General features: G+C 38.8%; 1 protein-coding gene across 5 annotated transcripts in view; it reads right to left on the reverse strand.

Annotated features, from left to right (window-relative positions):
• Nucleotides 1-20,726, reverse strand: part of FNIP2 (folliculin interacting protein 2) — a 131,361-nt gene that overhangs the window by 65,217 nt on the left and 45,418 nt on the right. For all 5 annotated transcript variants that reach the window (XM_040471514.1, XM_040471501.1, XM_040471518.1 and 2 more), the window contains exon 2: nt 618-744. In XM_040471514.1, the coding sequence (XP_040327448.1) occupies nt 618-744 (127 nt within the window). The remainder of the gene's footprint in view (nt 1-617; nt 745-20,726) is intronic.

Below are 20,726 nucleotides of genomic sequence, written 5' to 3' on the forward strand. Positions count from 1 at the left end.
CTTAACCCATCCCAGATCCTGCCGTGCCCCACCCCACAACACTCCCCCTTCCCCTCCCCCTGCTTTGCACTAAAAAAAGGAAGTAAATAAAGTTTCCTTGGTCAAATGGGTTTGAGAAACACTCCCTTTTGAAGAGGACAGTGTATGTTAGCATACTGAAGCCCTATAGTAAGAAAAGCTATTTAATCTTGTTGAACCCAGTGCTATGTAATACCTCTTACTATCCATGAGAAATACCAGACAGAAGGATCTATTAACTTCCCTTCAGGCTAACACTTTCTGAATTTTAGAGTGCTCAGCTTTCCTATTACATAGCACATGTTTGGCATCAAAATCCTACTGAATTACAACTCACCAGCAAATTTACCTCTAGTAATATTTACAGTACACTGCTGAGCATCTGTCATGACTCTCTGGTAAAAGTTTCACCTGGCATATTAATAAGAATACAAATGCGGCAGGACGGGGTGGCGGAGAGCCTTTGTTTATGCTGCTTCTGAACCTTAATGACACATACAGTAGAGCTCAAAGAGAAGATTATGAACTAATAAACGACTGCTCAGAGAGGTGGTTAAAAGCACAAATTAAAAAGATGAAAGCAAATCTGCATTTCATACCTGAGTTGCTACCTCTTCAATCTTGTGAACCGCTTTAGAATCAAATAAGACTTGTCTTCCTCTTCTCTCACAGTCCTGGTAAACTATCAGGCGAATCTCATTCAGGTCAAACTCCGAACATGACCAACTGTGGATTAAAAAGAGAGAAAGAAGTTATGTTATCCACAATCCACAACACTTGGAATGGTCATGGCGAGCTAAGATTCCCAGCCAACATGCCTATGTCCCTCTGACCAGGGGCAGACAGCCTTGTCTGTGGGCTCTAATGGGCCATTGTCCATGGCAAAGGTTTGGAAGACTGCTGTAAACAATAAATCATTGGAGGGAAAGTTTCTCCTTCCAAAGCCACTTTGGGCAAAGATAGCAACCAAAAACCATAAGGATGTGTGCAGAAAGCTAAATTTGGATTCCTGGATTCTGGGAATGGTACACCTGAGGTACAGGAATGTTCCAGCTTCTGTGTTATTGGCCAGGGAACCATTTGGAGCAAGTGAGTGGAGCCTTCTCCTCTCTTCCTCTCCCACCCACCAGGCTCAGGTGAAAATGAGTGGAATTACATATCCTAAATTTTAGAACTTTATTATAGCTGGCTTGGATACAGAAGTTTTGAAAACCAAGTGCATCACTGTACAGAATCTGAATTGCTAACAATCAGCAATGGAGGAAGCACAGCTTACTCCTGTTAAAAAGAAAACCACAGGCCCAAAATGGTGTCACTTAATCCAAGTCACCAAACCAGGACTGGCTTAACTGCTGTTTAGACCTCCCCTAGAAATAGTCTTAACCAGTCAATCAGGAATTTTCTGACTAACATGAGGTAATCTGTCACATGGGCCTACTCCTAGCCTAAAAGAAGATGAAGTAATCTGCATGATAAGACCCTTGTCCTTCCCCCTAAGGGAAAATGATCTAGCCTGAAACAATCCTTTCTTGTCTCTTGCTATTAACTCCTTGTTCCATCCTCCCCGTAAAAACCTTCCATTTTGTACAACTCTTCAGAGAGCCCCTCTACTTCCTGGATGGGATGTAGCCACATTTATGAATTGCTTAATAAAGTCAATTATAACTTCACATTAAAAGCTGCTGGGATAAAATTGCTCTAAACATAAGTTTGCTCTTGAGTAATAAATGAAATCAGAATGTGAGGACTATAAAAAAGGGCAATCATTTAAAATGCACTGCTTTGGGGTGCCAGGCTGGCTCAGTCAATAGAGAGTGCAACTCTTGATCTCAGGGTCCTAATGTTCAAGCCTCATGATGGGCATACAGCTTACTTTAAAAAAGTAAATATAAAATGCACTGCTTTGGACATATTCAGTTATTAGTCTGTTAATCCTGTCAACATATATTTGAGTGCCTACTATGTTTCAGGCACTGTGGTCCAGATGCTAGACATTCAGAAGTTAACTAAATAGAATTGGTCCCTGCCCTCATGGAGAACATGGTTTAGTGGGGAATACTGGGCCAATAATGATATAAATGTATAACTACAGATTGTCATAAGTGCGAAAAGGAAAAGGATATGATGAGTGTTTCTTATTTTCAGATCTGAAGAGCAGGGAAGTCCCTAAGGATTTAAGGAAGTGAAGGTGGTGCCTGGCTGGTTCAGTTGGTAGAACATGTGACTCTTGATCTTGGGGTTGTGAGTTCAAGCCCCACGATGGGGGCGGAGCTTACTTAATAAAACAACAACAACAACCAGACAGAGGATTTAAGAAGTGATTTTTAAATAGGACTTGAAGAAGTAAGAGCTAAAGAGATAAGGTGTGAGAATGAAGAACAGGGTAGGAAGAGAGTAGGCTGGGAAGACAGGCAGGGGTCAGGATCATGCCCTAAGTGCAATGAGAAGCCAAGATGTACAAAGGTTGTAAACTCAAGTCTACACTTTTTAAAAATTCAACCTGGTTCCTCTAAGGAAAACATGGGTGGGGAGATTAAGACTGGAGGTAAGAAGGCCAAAGAGAATTTATTATCAGAGTTCAGGCCCTTCATCAGGAAGGTTAGAGAAACAGCAACGGAGGTGGAGGAAAGAGAACAGATATTAGGGGCAGAACTAATAAGAGTTAGCGGTAGGCTGCGAGGGTACTGGAGACAAAAGGAATGCCTCCTGCTTAGAGAAAGCTGGAGAAGTAGGAGGAGTCCCCAAGGTATGGATGATAGGAAGTCACATAGATAGATTGACAAAAGCAAACTGTTTAAACTAAGAGACAGTCAACTACAATGAAATCAGACACATCTGGATCAAATCCATACTTCGAGTTTCCTTTTTTTTCATCAGCACAATGAGAATATTAATGTCAACCTCACAAGGCTGCTATAGGAATTAAATGAAATATGTAAAGTGTTTCACATAGAGGCTGACACACAGTAAGTGCTCCAAACTGTTAATAATTACTTAAGAGAATTGTTAATGGTACAATTTTTTTTTTTTTTTTTTTTTTACCAGCCACAAACTGTGCATTATTGGCTCTTTCCTTTTTCAGGCAATAGTAGTTAATATTGAATATGTTCTTTCAGGGTAGCAGATTAATTTTCTTAAATCCAAGCACCAAAAAATATAAAGCTCTAGTTGTACCTTCTTCTAACAACCTATATTCTGAGTTATCATGCCCAAGCATCCCTTCCTCCCAGTTTTGATAACAACATGGCAAGTTTATTTTAGAAATCATTTTCTTCTACTCTCAGTCTAGAGACAGTCTGTGATGTAGGCCTGGCTAATCAGACATGACCACACAACCTCCAGCTAGGTTATGAAAGCCAGTCCCCCAACTTAGCTGCTCAGCTAGGAAATGATAACCTTGGTGCCTATTTTTGCCAGTATGAGGTAAAAGCCTATCTCTGAAAATGAAGTCAGGGTAAAAGAAAGCAGAGGGAAGGAGTGGGATGAGGCAGATTCCTGTTGGCAATCGAAGCCAACAGCTTCTGAGTGAGCACTATTCCTGGAGTTAGTTTTCTGTCACTTACAACCAAGAAGTCCTGAAGACTGTGCCCCAAACCACTAAATTTTTAAATTACATAAAGCCATTAAAAATACCCTCTATGGGGCGCCTGGTTGGCTCAGTCGGTAAAGCATGCAACTTTTGATCTTGGGGTTGTAACTCTGAGCACTATGTTGGGTACAGAGATTACATAACAAAAATATCTGGGGGCGCCAAGGTGGCTCAGTTGTTTAAGCATCCCACTCTAGATTTCAGCTCAGGTCATGATATTACGGTTTGTAAGATTGAGCCTGGTATAGGGCTCTGTGCTAATAGCATGGGAGTCTGCTTGGGATTCTCTCTGGCCTTCCCTCACCCCCAAATAAATAAAAAACATTTTTAAGAATCTTAAAAAAAAAAAAAAAAAAAAAAAAAAACCTCTGAAATTATTAAGACATAGTACATAGGCTGAAGTTATTAAAAATGAAAAAGCAAAGAGGATTTGTCTTTTTTTCTTGTTCCATCTGTTTTGCCCTAACAATTACACTTTGCCAAAATAGCTTTATAATTTACACAGCAAATTGTTCAATCCTTATTTTTGAGGAGTAACCCTGACTCAAATACCAAACTGAGGACAGCCTGACTAGAAGAGCTAAGATTTAATAAGGATCATACCACCTTATTAAATGTTTCATGCTATTTTTCAATTTTAAAGGAATGGAAATAAAAGGAGGCAGAAAGCACATACGTTGGATTGTCTAATTTTTTGACCCAAATACCTTCAAAAGGTATGCTTTATATAAGGCAAACTCCACTCTCCAGCTTCCATATGAATACTGCCTTATTTAATGCCTAATTATAATTTCATCACTAATACTAATGTAGAGGAAATTACAGTTGAGTAATTTGATGAAGAAAATACAGGCAGGACAAAGGACATTAAAAGAGTGCTTCAGAATAAGGCAGGTCTGGGATCAAATCTCAGGTCTGCCTCCCCCTGGAGTTACAGCCTTAAGAAAGTCCCCCCTCAAGCAGTACTTGTAAAACCTGGTGTGAAGATTAAAGGAGATAATCTGCGGAAATCTCCCAGCGCACTGTCAGCTTTTTTCCCTGGGATCCTCCATAACACAGGGCTTCACTGAGTCATAATCACATGCCACATGCATTTTCTGCATGTTCACATTCACTTCAACATTCAACCAAAGTTATTGTGGGGCTTCTGTGAGTACAGCCATGGTTCCTGGTGTTTTACTAAGGGCAACTCTGCATGACTCAAAGAGGTATAAAAAAATAAGCCGTGGGCTTTTGCCTTAAAATATCTATTTAAGAGATATTTATTCTAATGAGAACTACCTCATTGCTTTGCCTTGGTTGAAAGTAAGGCCCCTGGTTTTATTTATCTACTCTGGTCATGGCCATCTGAGCTGAGGCACAAAAAAAGTAAGATGGTTTACCTACCTTTTCTTACTGTAAAATTTAAACAAAAGGACTTAGATGGACCCTTTTCAGTTTTAAGAGTCCATGATGGTAACATCTGCCGGCTGGAACTGAAACCAGCTGTTATTTCTGTAACTACTCATCAAGAGCAGGAAGAAAGTGACCAAAGTCTACATTACTTATCTGAAAGGTGACAAGCAATAGTTCAAATGAGTTTAAGTACAGAAAACAGAATTCTCTTTAAAATATATATAATCAGGGGCTCCTGAGTGGCTCAGTTGACTGAGTGTCCGACTTCGGCTCAGGTCTTAATCTCACAGCTCATGAGTTCGAGCCCTGCATCAGGCTCTGTGCTGACAGCTTGGAGCCTGGAGCCGCTTCGAATTCTGGGGCTTCCTCTCTCTCTGCCCCAACCCACTCGCATTCTGTCTCTCTCAAAAATAAACAAACATTAAAAAAATAAATAAAATAAAATAAAATAAAATAAAATATAAAATAAAATAAAATAAAATAAAATAAAATAAAATAAAATAAAATAAAATAAATATAATCAGGAGTACCTGGGTGGTTCAGTCGGTTGAACATCCAACTTCAACTCAGGTCATGATCTCACAGTTTTGTGAACTTGACCTCCACATCGGGCTCTGCACGGGCAGTACAGAGCCTGCTTGAGATTCTCTCTCTCCCTCTCTCCTACTCCCACTCTCACTCTCTCTCTCTCTAAATAAATAAAATAAAATAAAATAAAATAAAATAAAATAAAATAAAATAAAATAAAATATATAAAACCATGTGTTGTGGGTTTCATCGTGTCCCCCAAAACAGTATGTTCGATTCCTAATTCACAGTACCTGTCAACATGACCATGTTTGGAAAGAAGATCTTTACAGATGTAATCAAGTTAAGATGAAATCATACTAGATGAGGGTGATTAGTGTCTTCATGAGAGGAGGGAAATTTGGACATAGACACAGAGGGAAGGTGATGATGGACAGATTGTGGAGTTATGCTGCTACCAGCCAATGAAGGCCAAAGAAGCCTGGCAGTCAGGGGGATACAATAAATAAGAACTGGGTAAGTCCTTATTCTCTAGGCATTTAAAATCTACAAGATACAATCATATAGGTAACTACATGAAAATAAAAGGGTTAGGCAGAATATAGAAAGCAAAAAAACAAAAAACAAAAAACCCAACAGGAAAGGTTTCCAGAAGAAGAAATATCTGAACTGATGAAGTTAGGAAGAATGGCAAGGATTCCACATGTAACGTAAACAGGGGAGAGAGTCATTGCAGAATGAGGGCATGACATAAATACAAAAAGTCAAATGGTACAAAGTCAAAGTCTTAATTTCTTGAAACATGTCTACTACAGAAGAATTATGCAGGAGATGAGGCTGGAAAGACAGTGTAAGCCTACTTGTGGAGGACCCTGAATGTCAAGCCAAGGAATGTATGTTTGCTTCTACAAGCAGTGGTGTGCCATTCCAACTTTCTGAGATGGGAAATGACATCATCTGACTTGTGTTTTAGGAGAACTAAAGCTGTTTGACAAAGCCATTTTCAGAGCAAATGGAATGGTGGTAGTGACTTGCATACCCAGGGTTTCAAGGAGTCATGGCTAATAAGGATGAGACAAGTAGTTGTATGATTTGCCAACATCCTCCAAGACCAATTCTAGTGTTCATGCTTGACTGGTCCTTTGAACTTTTATAGAAGTCAGGCTAGAAGTGGGCTCAAGTATAGCCATGTTGAAACATGATCTATGAAAGATGAATACTTCAAAAATGTTTTCCCTTTTGCTCTCATGCAAGGAAATAACCCTTATATAGTCAACAAGTTCACAGGAAGAGTTTAAAGGGCAGTCCTGTGATCTAAGAATGTGAATATTTAAAAAGTCAGGTAGGTGGGAATGCAAGCTGGTGCAGCCATTCTGGAAAACAGTCTGGAGATTCCTCAAAAAACTAAAAATAGAACTACCCTAGGACCCAGCAATTGCACTACTAGGCATTTATCCACGGCATACAGGTGTGCTGTTTCAAAGGGACACATGCACCCCCATGTTCATAGCAGCCCTGTCAAGAATAGTTGAAGTATGGAAAGAGCCCAAATGTCCGTCGATGGATGAATGGATAAAGAAGAGGTGGTGTATATATATACAATGGAGTATTACTCTGCAATCAAAAAGAATGAAATCTTGCCATTTGCAACTACGTGGATGGAACTGGAGGGTATTATGCTAAGTGAAATTAGTCAGTCAGAGAAAGACAAAAATCCTATGACTTCACTCATATGAGGATTTTAAGAGACAAAACAGATGAACATAAGGGAAGGGAAACAAAGATAATATAAAAACAGGGAAGGGGACAAAACAGAAGAGACTCATAAATATGGAGAACAAACAGAGGGTTACTGGAGGGGTTGTGGGAGGGGGGATGGGCTAAATGGGTAAGGGACATTAAGGAATCTACTCCTGAAATCATTGTTGCACTATATGCTAACTAATTTGGATGTAAAGTTTTAAAAATTAAAAATAAAATTAAAAAAAAAAAAAAGGTAGGGGGCACCTGGGTGGCTCAGCTGGTTGACCGGCTGGCTTTAGCTTAGGTGGTGATCTCAGAGTTCATGAATTCGAGTCCTACATGGGGCTCTCTATTGTTAGCACAAAGCCCACTTCAGATTCTCTATCCTCCTCTCTCTCTGCCCTTCCCCTACTCACACTTTCTCAAAAATGAATAAACATTTAAAGTAAATAAATGAATAAATAAAATATGATAGAGAAATTTAAGTGGTCCAAGAAAAAGTAAAATTAAACAAAAAAATCAACAATAACAATCACAACAGAAAATGGCAAAAACTACCCATTTAACAAGTAGCTCCCACATGCCTACTGGGTGCTTGCACTCTTCCAACCACTGGGATACAGCTGTGAACAAATCATAATTCCTGCTCTGATGAAACTTTTACTGTATTTATGACGATATTTTACTCTTAAGCCCTATTCTGTGTTTCTTCTACCAACTCTCACTGCTCCTCTTCTCTTTCTCAAAAAAGTTTCTAAAATCAAACAGAAACCCTCTAGAAAGGTTTGCTCAAGAATAGTGAGGAAGGGGGTGCCTAGGTGGTTCAGTCTGTTAAGCATCAAACTTAAAAAATATATATTTTTAATGTTTATTCATTTTTTGAGAGAGAGAGAGAGAGAGATGGGGTGTGAGTGGGGGAAGGGCAGAGAAAGGGAGACCCAGAATCTGAAGCAGGCTCCAGGCTCTGAGCTGTCAGCACAGAGCCACACACAGGGCTTGAACCCACGAACTGCGAAATCATGACCTGAGCCAAAGTCAGATGCGTAACAGACTGAGCCACCTAGGTGCCCTAGCCTCCAACTCTTGATTTCAGCTCAGGTCATGACCTCACAGTTCATAAACTCAAGCTCCACGCTGGGCTCTGCATTGACAGCATGGAGCCTATTTGGGATTGTCTTCTTGTCTCTCTGCCCCTCCCGTGCTTATGTTCACACTTGATCTCTCTTTCTCAAAATAAATAAATTTGGGGGAAAAAGAGTAGAGAGGAAGTCCTAATGACTCTTACCTAAAAATAAAGGAAAACTAGAAGTGGAGAAAAGGGGAAATTGTGTTTGAGATGGCAACAGCGTTCACCCTGTCAGCACAAATGTACGTTATTCCCTACTCAGTACCACACTAATTATTTCAAGAAAAAAAATTATGTAAATAATGGCAGTAACAAATTTGGAATTCTGCTTTGTTTTGTTTTGTTTTGGTCTGGGTTACTACTCTCAGAAAGAAAGCAAACAGGAAAGGTAATTTGGAAATTAATTGATGTTCCTATTTTACAGTGAAATTGTCTTTGCTGTAAAACTTGCCAAGTTTACTTGCAGAGTAACTACATAAAAACTCACCACTGAATTTCTGTTCTGTGGTCAACAGTATAGTAAGAAAAGTACTTAAAGACTCCAATTCTTATCAGAAACTTTTATACATAAAGCTAGCCTAAAGATATAATTTAAAAATGATTCCAGTTAAATGTATCCCATTGTTATTTTACCAAAAAAATTTATACTGGATATTGGCTACAACTTTGTCTTTAACAAAGTAGGTGATATGTAAATCCTTTACTCCTTTTGTAGAAGAAATGTGGGGAAAGAATAAATCCCTATAATCAGCAGCATGACGTACAAAGAGCACTGTTAGTAACAAGAGCCCTAAAGCACACTCCTGCATTCGTTCCTTCCACGCCATTTTATTTTTTTATTTTTAAAAACTCTTTTTTGAAGTTCATTTATTTTGAGAGAGAGCATGTGAGCAAGAGTTGGGGAGGGGCAGAGAGCAAGGGAGAGAGAGAATCCCAAGCGCAGAGCCTGATGCTAGACTCGATCCCACAAACCATAAGATCATGACCAGAGCAGAAATCAAGAGCTAGACGCTTAACCAACTGAGCCATCTAGGTGCCCCTCCTTCCATGCAATTTTAGGACCTGGCTTGACCCAGGTACCATGAAAGATATACCAGGAATAGAAATTAACTAGATCCAGTTTCCACCTCAAAATTCTTACAATTTGCTATGGGAAGGCCAACATACAAACACTTAAGTAAACTACACTGTCACAGATACTGAGATTAATGTCCATATGTCTTGTAGAACTTACAGGACAAAGAGGTCGAATCCACATTGTAGGGGAAAGAGATGGGTGCAAGTCACAGAGGATGTGATGCTTAGGACATGGATTAGTATTAACCAGGGTAAACAGAGCTTCTAATTCTAGCTCTGCAACTTTCAAGTCAGGTGACTTTAGGAAAGCACTTATCCAGGGCTTAGCTTTCCCAAAGTGTATCTATGTGCCTTATCTACCTCTCCCAAGGTTGTTGGGAAAAACAAAGACTAAGTATGAAAGTACTCTTAAAACTGTAAAGCATAAATCAAAGATAAGTTCAGATACACAATCTTTTCCCTGAGATCTTTGCGGCCAGGTATTTAAGAATTCAGAATTTTTTATACTTTAGAAAGAAGGTATTATGTAATACCTCCTCCAGGGTTCAAGGTATAACCAAATCCCCAAATCAAACAAATGTAACACCAGGCCAAGTTATGAATATTTATGCTGAGTGGATTAGACAGAAACTATACATAGCTTCACAATAGTTCAGGTTAATTCTAAAAATCTTTTCAGAGATTTTAGGATTTTAGAATTGTAGGATAAGAGATTGTTGACCAATGCAATACTTACTATGTCTTAAGGAAGGTCAAAAGACTGGAATAAGTAACATTGAGTCCAACCAACATTATTCCAAATATAACTGATCCATAACAAAGATGACAATCAAGTTTATGTGTAAGTAGGTTGTAACTCAGAACTTGTTTCTCCCTCCCCCTGAAATAAGGCTATAAATGGTTGTAAGGGTCACAAGCTAAAACCACGTAAATCTTCATATAATGAGTTCACACAGCAATAACAAAACATTATGAGTCACAATATAGCCTGAGGTTTGGATGCTATGAACAGGGAACTATGAAGTACAGAGGAGGAAAAGACAGAATTCCTTCCTTTTTTCCTGAGTTCAGGGTCATGTCAGGTAAGACTCTGAAATAGGTAAAGTTTATGTGTGGCCCTCAAGTCACCATGCCCCACACCCCCACTGCCCTGGGGCCACCATGGGCATCCACAAAACTGCAAAGCACCATACTGGGCATCAGAATGCCTGAGTTCTAGGCAAGATCGACAGTTCAATCATGGTCACACTGCTTCATCTCTTAGTCCAGTGTTTCTTCCCCTATAAAAATGATGGGTTGGGGCTAAAATCACCTCTCAAGGTCTCATTCTTCCAACTCTAACACACTAAAATTCCAAATCATCTATAAAGTGTGTGCACAGTATAATTTGGAATAGATGACCCTAGCCAAGTACTAAGAGGAAAGCAATCTTAATTAATCCACATTACTGCACAGCATCCTTTAACCCTTCTAGATATACTCTATACTTTGACAAACATGTTTCTTAATATAAATGCATCTTTAACTGATAGAATTTTCAAAAGATGCTAACAAAATCTGCAGAGGAAAAGCACAAGTTCTTTTGAGGCAAGAGGGTCACTGAGTAGGCAGGTGACTATGCCAACCAGAATTCCACCCCTGGCTAGCTTTGCCAGATTTTATTGTTGCTATTAATAGGTTTTTCTCTTTCTGCCCTTTAAAAACTCACAGAATCTCTAAATATGGACCATATTTTCCAAAATAATTTCTTGAATTCATAAAAGAGCACTACTCATTCTTTTCTGGTATCTATAAACTGGAAGCTACCTATATTTAAAAAAAAGGTGGGGGGTGCTTGGCTGGCTCAGTCAGAAGAGCATGTGACTCAATCTCAGAGTTACGAGTTCAAGACCCATGCTGGGTGTATAGATTTAAAAAAAAAAAAAAAAAAAGCTTTGGGACACCTGGGTGGCTCAGTTGGTTGGGCATCCGACTTCGGCTCAGGTCATGTTCTCACAGTCCGTGGTTCGAGCCCCGCGTCGGACTCTGTGCTGACAGCTCAGAGCCTGGAGCTTGCTTCTGATTCTGTGTCTCCCTCTCTCTGGCCCTCCCCTGCTCATGCTCTGTCTCACTCTCTCAAAAATAAATAAACATTAAAAAAACTTAAAAAAAAAAAAGCTTTGCTGTACACTGTACATCTCCATGCATGCTTTAATTTTAATATTCACTGAGCTAATTCTTTCACACTCTTGTTAGCATAACCCCAACAGTCAACATTCGTTACTATATTTTAGGATTACTGAAATGCATAATGGCCCTGCTGAAAGCTAACTTGCATCAACATGATTTCATATCTTCTTTGAAGTAAGGTTTCCCCACCTTCTCCACCCACCCACGGAACTTATATGCTAATCACAGATAAATATTCAAGACACTGGCTTATACATTAATTCTAGATCCATTTAAATTGTACACAGATAACATAATAATACTATTTTCCTAGAAGATTCCCAAGGTCTAAATCATTGTTATCTCCATAAGGTCTTTTGTTTGCAAAATGAGAAAGCCAAAATCAACAGAAACTGTACCTATCTTTGTTTGTAAAATATTAGCTCTAAAAGAGATGGGTACAGGCGAGCACGTGTGGAATGGTCAGAGGGCAGCAGTGCAGGGCCGGGCCATGGGGCAGAGGGCAGAACCAAATTAAGAGGGTTGGGGGAGAGGGGGAAGAACAACATGGGTGCAAACACACATACTCTTTGACCCAGCAATTCCACTTGTAGGCATTGATCCTACAGGTCAATTTGCAAAAGTTCGAAATGATTATGTACAAAACGATTTTCACTGTAGCACTGTTTGGAATAGCAAAGGACTGGAAACAACCATCAACACAAGACTGTTAAACTATGGTCCATCCATACAATGGAGTACTATACAGATACAATAACAAATGAGGAAGATCCTTATGATTCTATAATAAGCTAGGACATCATCTTAATAGGAAGAAAGAAGTACAAAACATTGTGTATAGAATGCTCTCATATGTATTTTTTTTTTAAAAAGGAAAAAATGTGGGAAAAACTCTGGATTTTACTATATGTACATAGAGTATCTCTAGAAAGATAAATAATGAGTTGTAAGACTGGTTGTGTCTAAAACTATTTAATACACATCTGTTAAAACAGCATAGAATATAGACCCTGGAGCCAGGTGGCCTGGGCTCAAATCCTCACTCTGCCTCTTTCTAGTTCGTGACTTTGGGAAGTTACCTAACCTCGTTGTCCCTCAGTATCTCATCTGCAAAATGCCTATCTCATAAGTGTTTGAGGATTAACAAAGAGCCAGGCACACAGTAAGTGTGCTGTAAGTACTCACTGAGACTTTGTACCTTTTGAATATTTAACCATATGACTATACTACTTGTTGAAAAATTAAAAATAAAATAAATCATGAAACTGGGGAATACAATAGAAACATTCTATTTTTTTTAACCCATCAAAGATTGTATTATTGCCTTAAGACAAACAACCTTAATTACTGTTTGCTTTAAAAAGCTTCTTGGTAGCTGAAGCATGAGGCAGTGGGTGAACTCCCACAGGGAAACCACCTTAATGAATTCAAGGCATTTAGATTCAGTTTCAAATATGTAGTTTGGCTTCATACAATGATATTTATTGAGCTTGTCAGTATTCATATACCACATTGTCCTTCCCTTCTTCATCCCCTGCTTCCCCAAGGACAGGACAAGTTTCTCTCTAAAAAGTAACCCCTCTTCTCATTTATTAAACCTATTTATATATAGCCTCTGAGTTTGTTATTACTGCTCTAGTACTGTATCAAATTGATTTCTATCATATTAAATGCTGACATTTTTTTACTGCACAATCTCACAGAGCCTAAAGACACAACTTCCAGAAAGTCTGACGTCTGGATATAGGCTCTGGTGATGAGAGCCACACAGCACATGCACAAATAATTACCTAACATTTTAGAGTTTGCCAAACACTTTACAGAATTCACCTGAAGTAATCTTCACAAAAGTCCCGTGAGAGCGTGTATTACATGTTTTACATAGAAATTAGGAGACTTTTAAAAAGTTATAACCAGGAGTGCCTGGGTGGCTCAGTTGGTTGGGTGTTGGCCTCTTGGTTTCAGCTCAGGTCATGATCTCACGGTTCATGAGTTCGAGCCCTGCATCAGGCTCCACCCTGACAGCACAAAGCCTGCTTGGGATTCTCTTTCTCTCTCTCTGCCTCTTCCCGGGGCTAACTTGCGTGTTCTCTCTCTCTCTCTCTCTCTCTCTCTCTCTCTCTCTCTCTCTCTTCTCTCTTTTTCTCCCCTGCTTAGATTCTCTCTCTCAAAATTAAAAAAAAAAAAAAAAAGTTGTAACCAGTAAGTGGCAAAGACAGGACACAAACCAATGTTTCCTGATTCCAGATTCTGTGCTGTTCCAACTCTGCTATGCTATCACCTTAATATTAGTAGCAAACAAGTCAGGGTAACATCCTTTACATTCCAGGAGATCCCTCTGCATTTCTTTCTGAAGTATAAAAACCTGTTACATTTGAAAAATAAGAATATTTGTGATATAATGTTAAGACTGAAAAGCAGAACACAGAATTATGTATACAGTATGAATTACCTCAACTATGTACAAAAACAAAAACTGCTATCAAAGAAAGTTCACCAAAAATTAGTAGCTCATATCACAGACAAAAGATTAATCCCCCTACTATAAAAAGGACCAGAAACCAATGAAGAAAAGGGCTCACAAACCAATGGAAAACTGGGCAATGTATACAGATAGTTCATAGAAAAAATATTAAGATGATTTTTAAATATATGAAAAGATGTTAAATCTTACTCTTAGAGAAAAGCAAATTAAATTCATACACCTATCAGATTGGCAAAATTCCAAAAGTTAGACACCCTATGCAATTAATACGAGCAGAGGCACAAAAAAGTAGAACTACATGGTGGGGGCAGGAGAGTAAACTGTCATAGATATCAGAATTACAAGTATTTTTAACCCTGGACCCACCAATTCTATTTCTGGAACTAAACAGATATAAACATGTATGTGTGTGTGTACATATATATGTGTACATACATATACATATGTATACGTACATATACAGACATACATACACATATCTATGTATGTATACATATATGTGTATCTATGTACATACACACATACATATATATGTATGTACATAGATACATATATCTTTGCAGCATGTTTGCTAAGAGCAGAAGGCTGGAAACAACTGGAGAAGACATTGGTAGGGGTAAATAATATCATTTATGTCAAATTCACACAACAAAATACCAAGCAGCTACTGTAAAGAGTGTGCAAGTATGACAGCAATGCCTGTAAGATCTCCAAATTATACTGAAAGTTCAAACAGCAAAAAGAACATGCTACCTTTTGTATAAGAAGGAAGAATACAGATTTGTTTTTGCTGATTTCTACATAAAAGAAACACTTAAAAATTTAGTTTATAAAAATTGAATTTTATTTTAAAAAGTTTTTAAATTTGTAATGTTTATTTTTGAGAGAAAGAGAGATAGAGCACGAGCGGGTGAGGGGCAGAGAGACAGGGAGACACAGAATCCCAAGCAGGCTCCAGGCTCTGAGCTATCAGCAAAGAGCCTGACATGGGGATCGAACTTACGAACCTCGAGATCATGACCTGAGCCAAATTCAGACACCTAACCGCCTGAGCCACCCAGGAGCCCCTAAAAAAAAATTTTTTTAATGTTTATTTATTTTTGAGAAAGAGCAGAGACAGAGTGTGAGCGGGGAAGGGGTAGACACAGAATCCGAATCAGGCTGCAGGCTCCGAGTTGTCAGCACAGAGCCCAATGTGGGGCTCAAACTCATGGACCACAAGATCATGACCCAAGCCAAAGTTGGAAACTTAACCGATTGAGCCACCCAGGTGCCCCTAAATCGAATTTTAAAAAGTAGGAAAAGGAAGAATAGTTCTGACCTTTGAAGGCAAAATTCACAAGAATACTCTGGTCTCCCAGGTAAAAAGCCTGATTAGTCTATCAGAAGTAGTTTTTTCTTCAATTGGTTCTAAAAGATTTCCAGATTTTATAGTCTACTCATGGTTATAGAGGCATGGGGATGAAGCAGACAAAACAAGGCCAGGAGCTTGGCCAGCACCTTCAAAGACTGGTTTTAAAATTATATGGCCCAGGGGCGCCTGGGTGGCACAGTCGGTTAAGCGACCGGCTTCAGCCAGGTCACGATCTCGCGGTCCGTGAGTTCGAGCCCCGCGTCAGGCTCTGGGCTGATGGCTCGGAGCCTGGAGCCTGTTTCCGATTCTATGTCTCCCTCTCTCTGCCCCTCCCCTGTTCATGCTCTGTCTCTCTCTGTCCCAAAAATAAATAAACGTTGAAAAAAAAAAATTAAAAAAAAAAAAAAATTATATGGCCCAGATAGTTGACAAATTTGCCTGAAAATGCTCTCTCTGGTTGGGCAGGGAAGACAAGCCTTCCAAAAGACAATACTGGATTGCTGTCCTAGAGAGAGAGAGACCAGCAGTCTGGGAGTCAGTAGTTGAAATAAGATGCTGTTGGAGGCCAGAACACTTATTAAGGCCACAGAAAGGCAGGTGAGTGGCCATGAGTCTTCACAGGGAAAGACTGAAGCAGTGGTTTGGAAGTGCTCATGCTGCCATGCCTGTCACATGAAGGTAAGGATGATGGGGAAGCTCCAAGCAATGGCAGCCAAGTGAGCTGGAGAAAGGGCTCCCTGCTCCTTTCTCACCCACCTGCACCAGGTGGACACCTGTGACCTCTGCCTATTGTTCCTGGCATCCAGGATTTCTTCATCTAAAAAAAGTCCATAAAAACATGTCTGGGGTTTGGGGTTGTGCCTGGGTGGCTCAGTCAGTTAAGTGTCCATCTCTTGATTTCAGTTCAGGTCATGATCTCACCATTCATGAGATCAAGCCCCACATTGGGCTCTGTGCACACTGTGTGGAGACTGCTTAGGATTCTCTCTCTCCCCCTCTCTCTGCCCCTCTTCTGTACTTTTTTCTCTCTGGTGCTCAAGTGCGCACACATGTGCTCTCTCAAAATAAATAAACATTAAAAAAAAAAAACATGTACAGAAATATTTATACAGCATTATTCATGATAGCCAAAATGTGGAAAGCAACCACATGTCCATCATCGGATAAACACAATGTGGCACATCCATACAATGGAGTATTGTTTGGCAATAAAAAGGGATGAAATACTAATACATGCTAGAACAGGAGTGAACCTTGAAAGCATGGTAAGTGAAAGAAATCAACTACAGAGAATCATATGTTATATGATTTCACTTATACAAAATGTCTAGCATAGGCAAATTTACAGAGACAGCAAATTAGCAGCTGACTAGAGCTGGAGGTAGGGAGATTGGGGAATTGTGGAATGACAGTTAAATTTTGTGTGGGGTTTCTTCTGGGGGTAATGGACTGTTCTGAAGTTGATTTTGGTGATGACTGCACAATTCAGTGAATGCACTAAAATCCACTGAAGTATAAATACACATTAGATGGGAGGATTGTGTGGTATGTGAATCATCTCAATAAAGCTGTTTTAAAAGAAACAAGATACATTTTGTGTACAGGCCCCCCACCGCCACCCCACCCAAGGATGATGAGCAGTGGGAAGACTCATGCACTGTGTTGGGAAAGAAGCTGAGGCAACTGCTTTGAAGGATATCTAGTAAAGCCCAAAGATTCACGTATCGTAAAACCTAACAATTCCACTCTTGGGCATATACCCTATGGAAATCCATACAGATGTGCAGAAAAAGACAAGGGCAATACTATTCACTGCAACATTGTTTATAACAGTAAAATAGTTTGTAAAAACAAAATTAAAATGTTCATCAATAGACTCATGGATACATAAATTGTGAATGCTATACTGGAATTTAGAATTACCGAACTAGAGGTACATGAATATGAATAAATTTCAAAAAACATGCAATTCTTCAAAATAATATGTACAGTATGCTACTCATTCTATAATGTTAAATATGTGTGACCCAGTATTATTTATGGATACATTATAACCAGTAAACTAAAAATATAGCAGAGGCAAATATTCAGAATGTGGTTACCTCTGGAAGGAGGAAGAAGGGAGAAGACTGGGCCCAGTAAGGACTATGTAGGAAGCAACATCTGTTCCCCTCGTGTTTTAGATCTTTTGTTTTTAATTATATGTGTGAAGCAAGAGTGGTAAAATGTTAAGATTTAACAAAACTTGGTTGTGGGTACACATATGGTTATTATACCATGTTCTATATTTTCCTTATGGTTGAAATATTTCATAATAAAATGAAAATCCTTTTCCCTTTGAGGGAAATCTTCAATCCCTTTAAGTTTCCTCAAAAAATTAAAAAGAACTATCCTATGATCAAAGAATTGCACTACTGAGGATTTACACCAAAATTACAAAAATACAAATTCAAAGGGATACATGCATCCCTATGTTTATTACAGCATTATTTACAATAGCCAAACTATGGAAGTAGCCCAAGATAGATGAATGGATTAAGAAGTTATGATATTATATATATAATATTATACACACACACACACACACACACACATATATATATACACACACACCCCACCCAAGGATGTATGGGTATATATACATATATGTGTGTGTGTATACACATATATGTGTGTGTGTGTGTGTGTGTGTGTATATATATATAATATATGATATGATATATATATATGTATATATATATATATACACACACATATACACACACACACACACACATGCAATGGAATATTATTTGGCCATAAAAAAGAATGAAATCTTGTCATTTGCAACAACATGGATAGAGATAGAAAGTATAATGCTGAGCAAAATAAGTCAGAGAAAGACAAATACCACATGATCTCACTTATATGTGGAATTTAAGAAACACAAATAAGCAAAGGAAAAAAGGAGAAAGACAGACAAACCAAGAACAGACTCCTAACTATAGACAACAAACTGATGGTTACCAGAGGGGAGGTGGGTGGCGGGATGGATTGAATAGGCATTAAATAGCATACTCATCATGATGAAAAATAAAAAGAGAGAGGACATTGGCACAGACCAGGTTGTAATAGTGGAGGTGGCAAGAAGTAGTCAGACTTGGGGTAGTATTTGAGGGTAGAGCCCGCTGGAATTGTTATGGATTGGATAGTGTAAGGAAGGAAAAAAAAAAAAAGAGGAGTCATAACTACGACCATCAAGAGAGAGAAAGCTGCAGGTGGGACAAGTTGTTGGATATACAAACCTGGAGGGCAGGGGAAAAGTCTGGGCTAGAGTTATAAATGTGGGAGTTGTTGGCAAACAGATGGTACTTCAAGCCAAAGGCTGAATGAGATCACTAAGGAAAGTGAGTGTGGGTAGAGAAGAGGTCCAGGACTAAGCCTTCAAGCACACCAACATTAACGGGTGGGGAGAAAAGGAGGACTCAGCAAAGAAGATCAAGATGGAGCAATCAAGAAAGGGGAGAATGCTGGAGTTAAAAAGAAAGAAAAAAAAAGAAGAAAAAGAAAATGCTAAATGGGTTTTTAAATGGAAAAAAAAAAGGATTTATAAAAAACTAATAAAATTGATTACCTAAAGGGCATGGGGAAGAATAATGAGGTGGGAAAAATATATTTCAAATATATATTTTTATTGTTGAACCAAGTGAATGAATTATCTCTGAAGGCATATAGAGAAAATGCTTTTAAAATGTTAAGGAAAAAATCCTCACATTCATATGCTTCAAGAGGTGATTTAACCTATAAAAGGTGTTAGAGTTGGGGGGCGGGGTATTCCTTACCTTTGATTCAGGTTTCCAAGTAGAGGCACAATCCTGATTAGTGTTAACATTCCTATCTGTCTTCACCCCTACCTGCTCCTTCCCAGGGGAAGAAGAATGATTTCTGATTGATAAACTGTCCTTTATGCTTTGGTATCTATCTGTTTGCAGAGCACACACAAACTAATCTAACCTTCAACTACTCAACATCAAGTTTTATAGGGGTGAACCCCTATGTGGTAAGGCCTATGTGTGTCTTCAGCTGCTTATGACAAGGTGGGTGAACAGGTCTAATTCTAAGGTTATTAGGTAACTCCTTGTTGTTACATATAGTAACCATTTCCAAATGTAGATATTTTGGTTTCTATCTATCTGACCAACTTCTATCTCCCAATTTTCAAATTCCATTGGGGAAGGAAAATTTCCTACAAGGAAAATTATCTGCCAAGAAGACTGTCAGAAATGTGAATAAGAATAGGTTTCTTTCTAAACTAGAAACCCAAACATCCACCAGCAGAACATACCTTAAGTTTTGAAGCCATCCATTTAAGAACATACTACAGAGTCATGAAAACTTGCTCCTGAAAACATTTTAATAACATGGGGAAAATATTATACTGAGTAAAAAAGCAGATTCTGTAACTTCACAAAAACTTAACTCAAAATGAATCACAGACCCAAATGTAAGATGCAAAACTCTAACATTCCTAGAACATAGGAGAAAAATCTAGATGACCTTGGACATGGTGATGACAACCAAAGCACATGTAATGAAAGAAACAATTGATAACCTGGACTTTATTTATTTTTTTTTAATGTTTACTTACTTACTTTGAGAAAGAAGGCTCACACATGAGCAAGAGTAGGAGAGGGAGGAGGGGGCAGGGCAAGAGAGAGAATCCCAAGCAGGCTCCATGCTCAGCATGGAGCCGGATGCAGGGCTTAATTTTACAGGCATGAGAGCCTGATGCCAAATACCACAGATACCTGAGCCAAAATCAAGAGCTGGAAGCTTAACCAACTGAGCCACCCAGGTGCCCCAATAACCTATACTTTATTAAAATTAAAAACGTCTCCCCTGACTGAAAAACTACTAACAAAAAAAATTAAATTAAAAACTTCTCAACTATGAAAGACAGTAACAAGAAAATGAGAAGACAAGCCACAGACTGGGAGAAAACATTTGCAAAAAAACATATTTGATAGAGGTCTGTCATCCAAAATATACAAAGAACTCCTAAAACCCAACAATAAGAAAATGAACAACCCCATTAAAAAATGGGCAAAGACCTGAACAGACACCCCCCAAAACAGGATATAGAGATGGTAGATAAACATATCAATGATGCTCTACGCCATCTGTCATTAGAGAAACACGAATTAAGACAACAGTGAGATACCACTACACTGCTACTAGAATGGCCAGAATGCTGGCAAAACCA

The sequence above is a fragment of the Herpailurus yagouaroundi genome, unplaced genomic scaffold, assembly GCF_014898765.1.
Source record: "Herpailurus yagouaroundi ecotype Mexico unplaced genomic scaffold, PumYag 28, whole genome shotgun sequence".
Taxonomy (NCBI): Eukaryota; Metazoa; Chordata; class Mammalia; order Carnivora; family Felidae; genus Herpailurus; species Herpailurus yagouaroundi.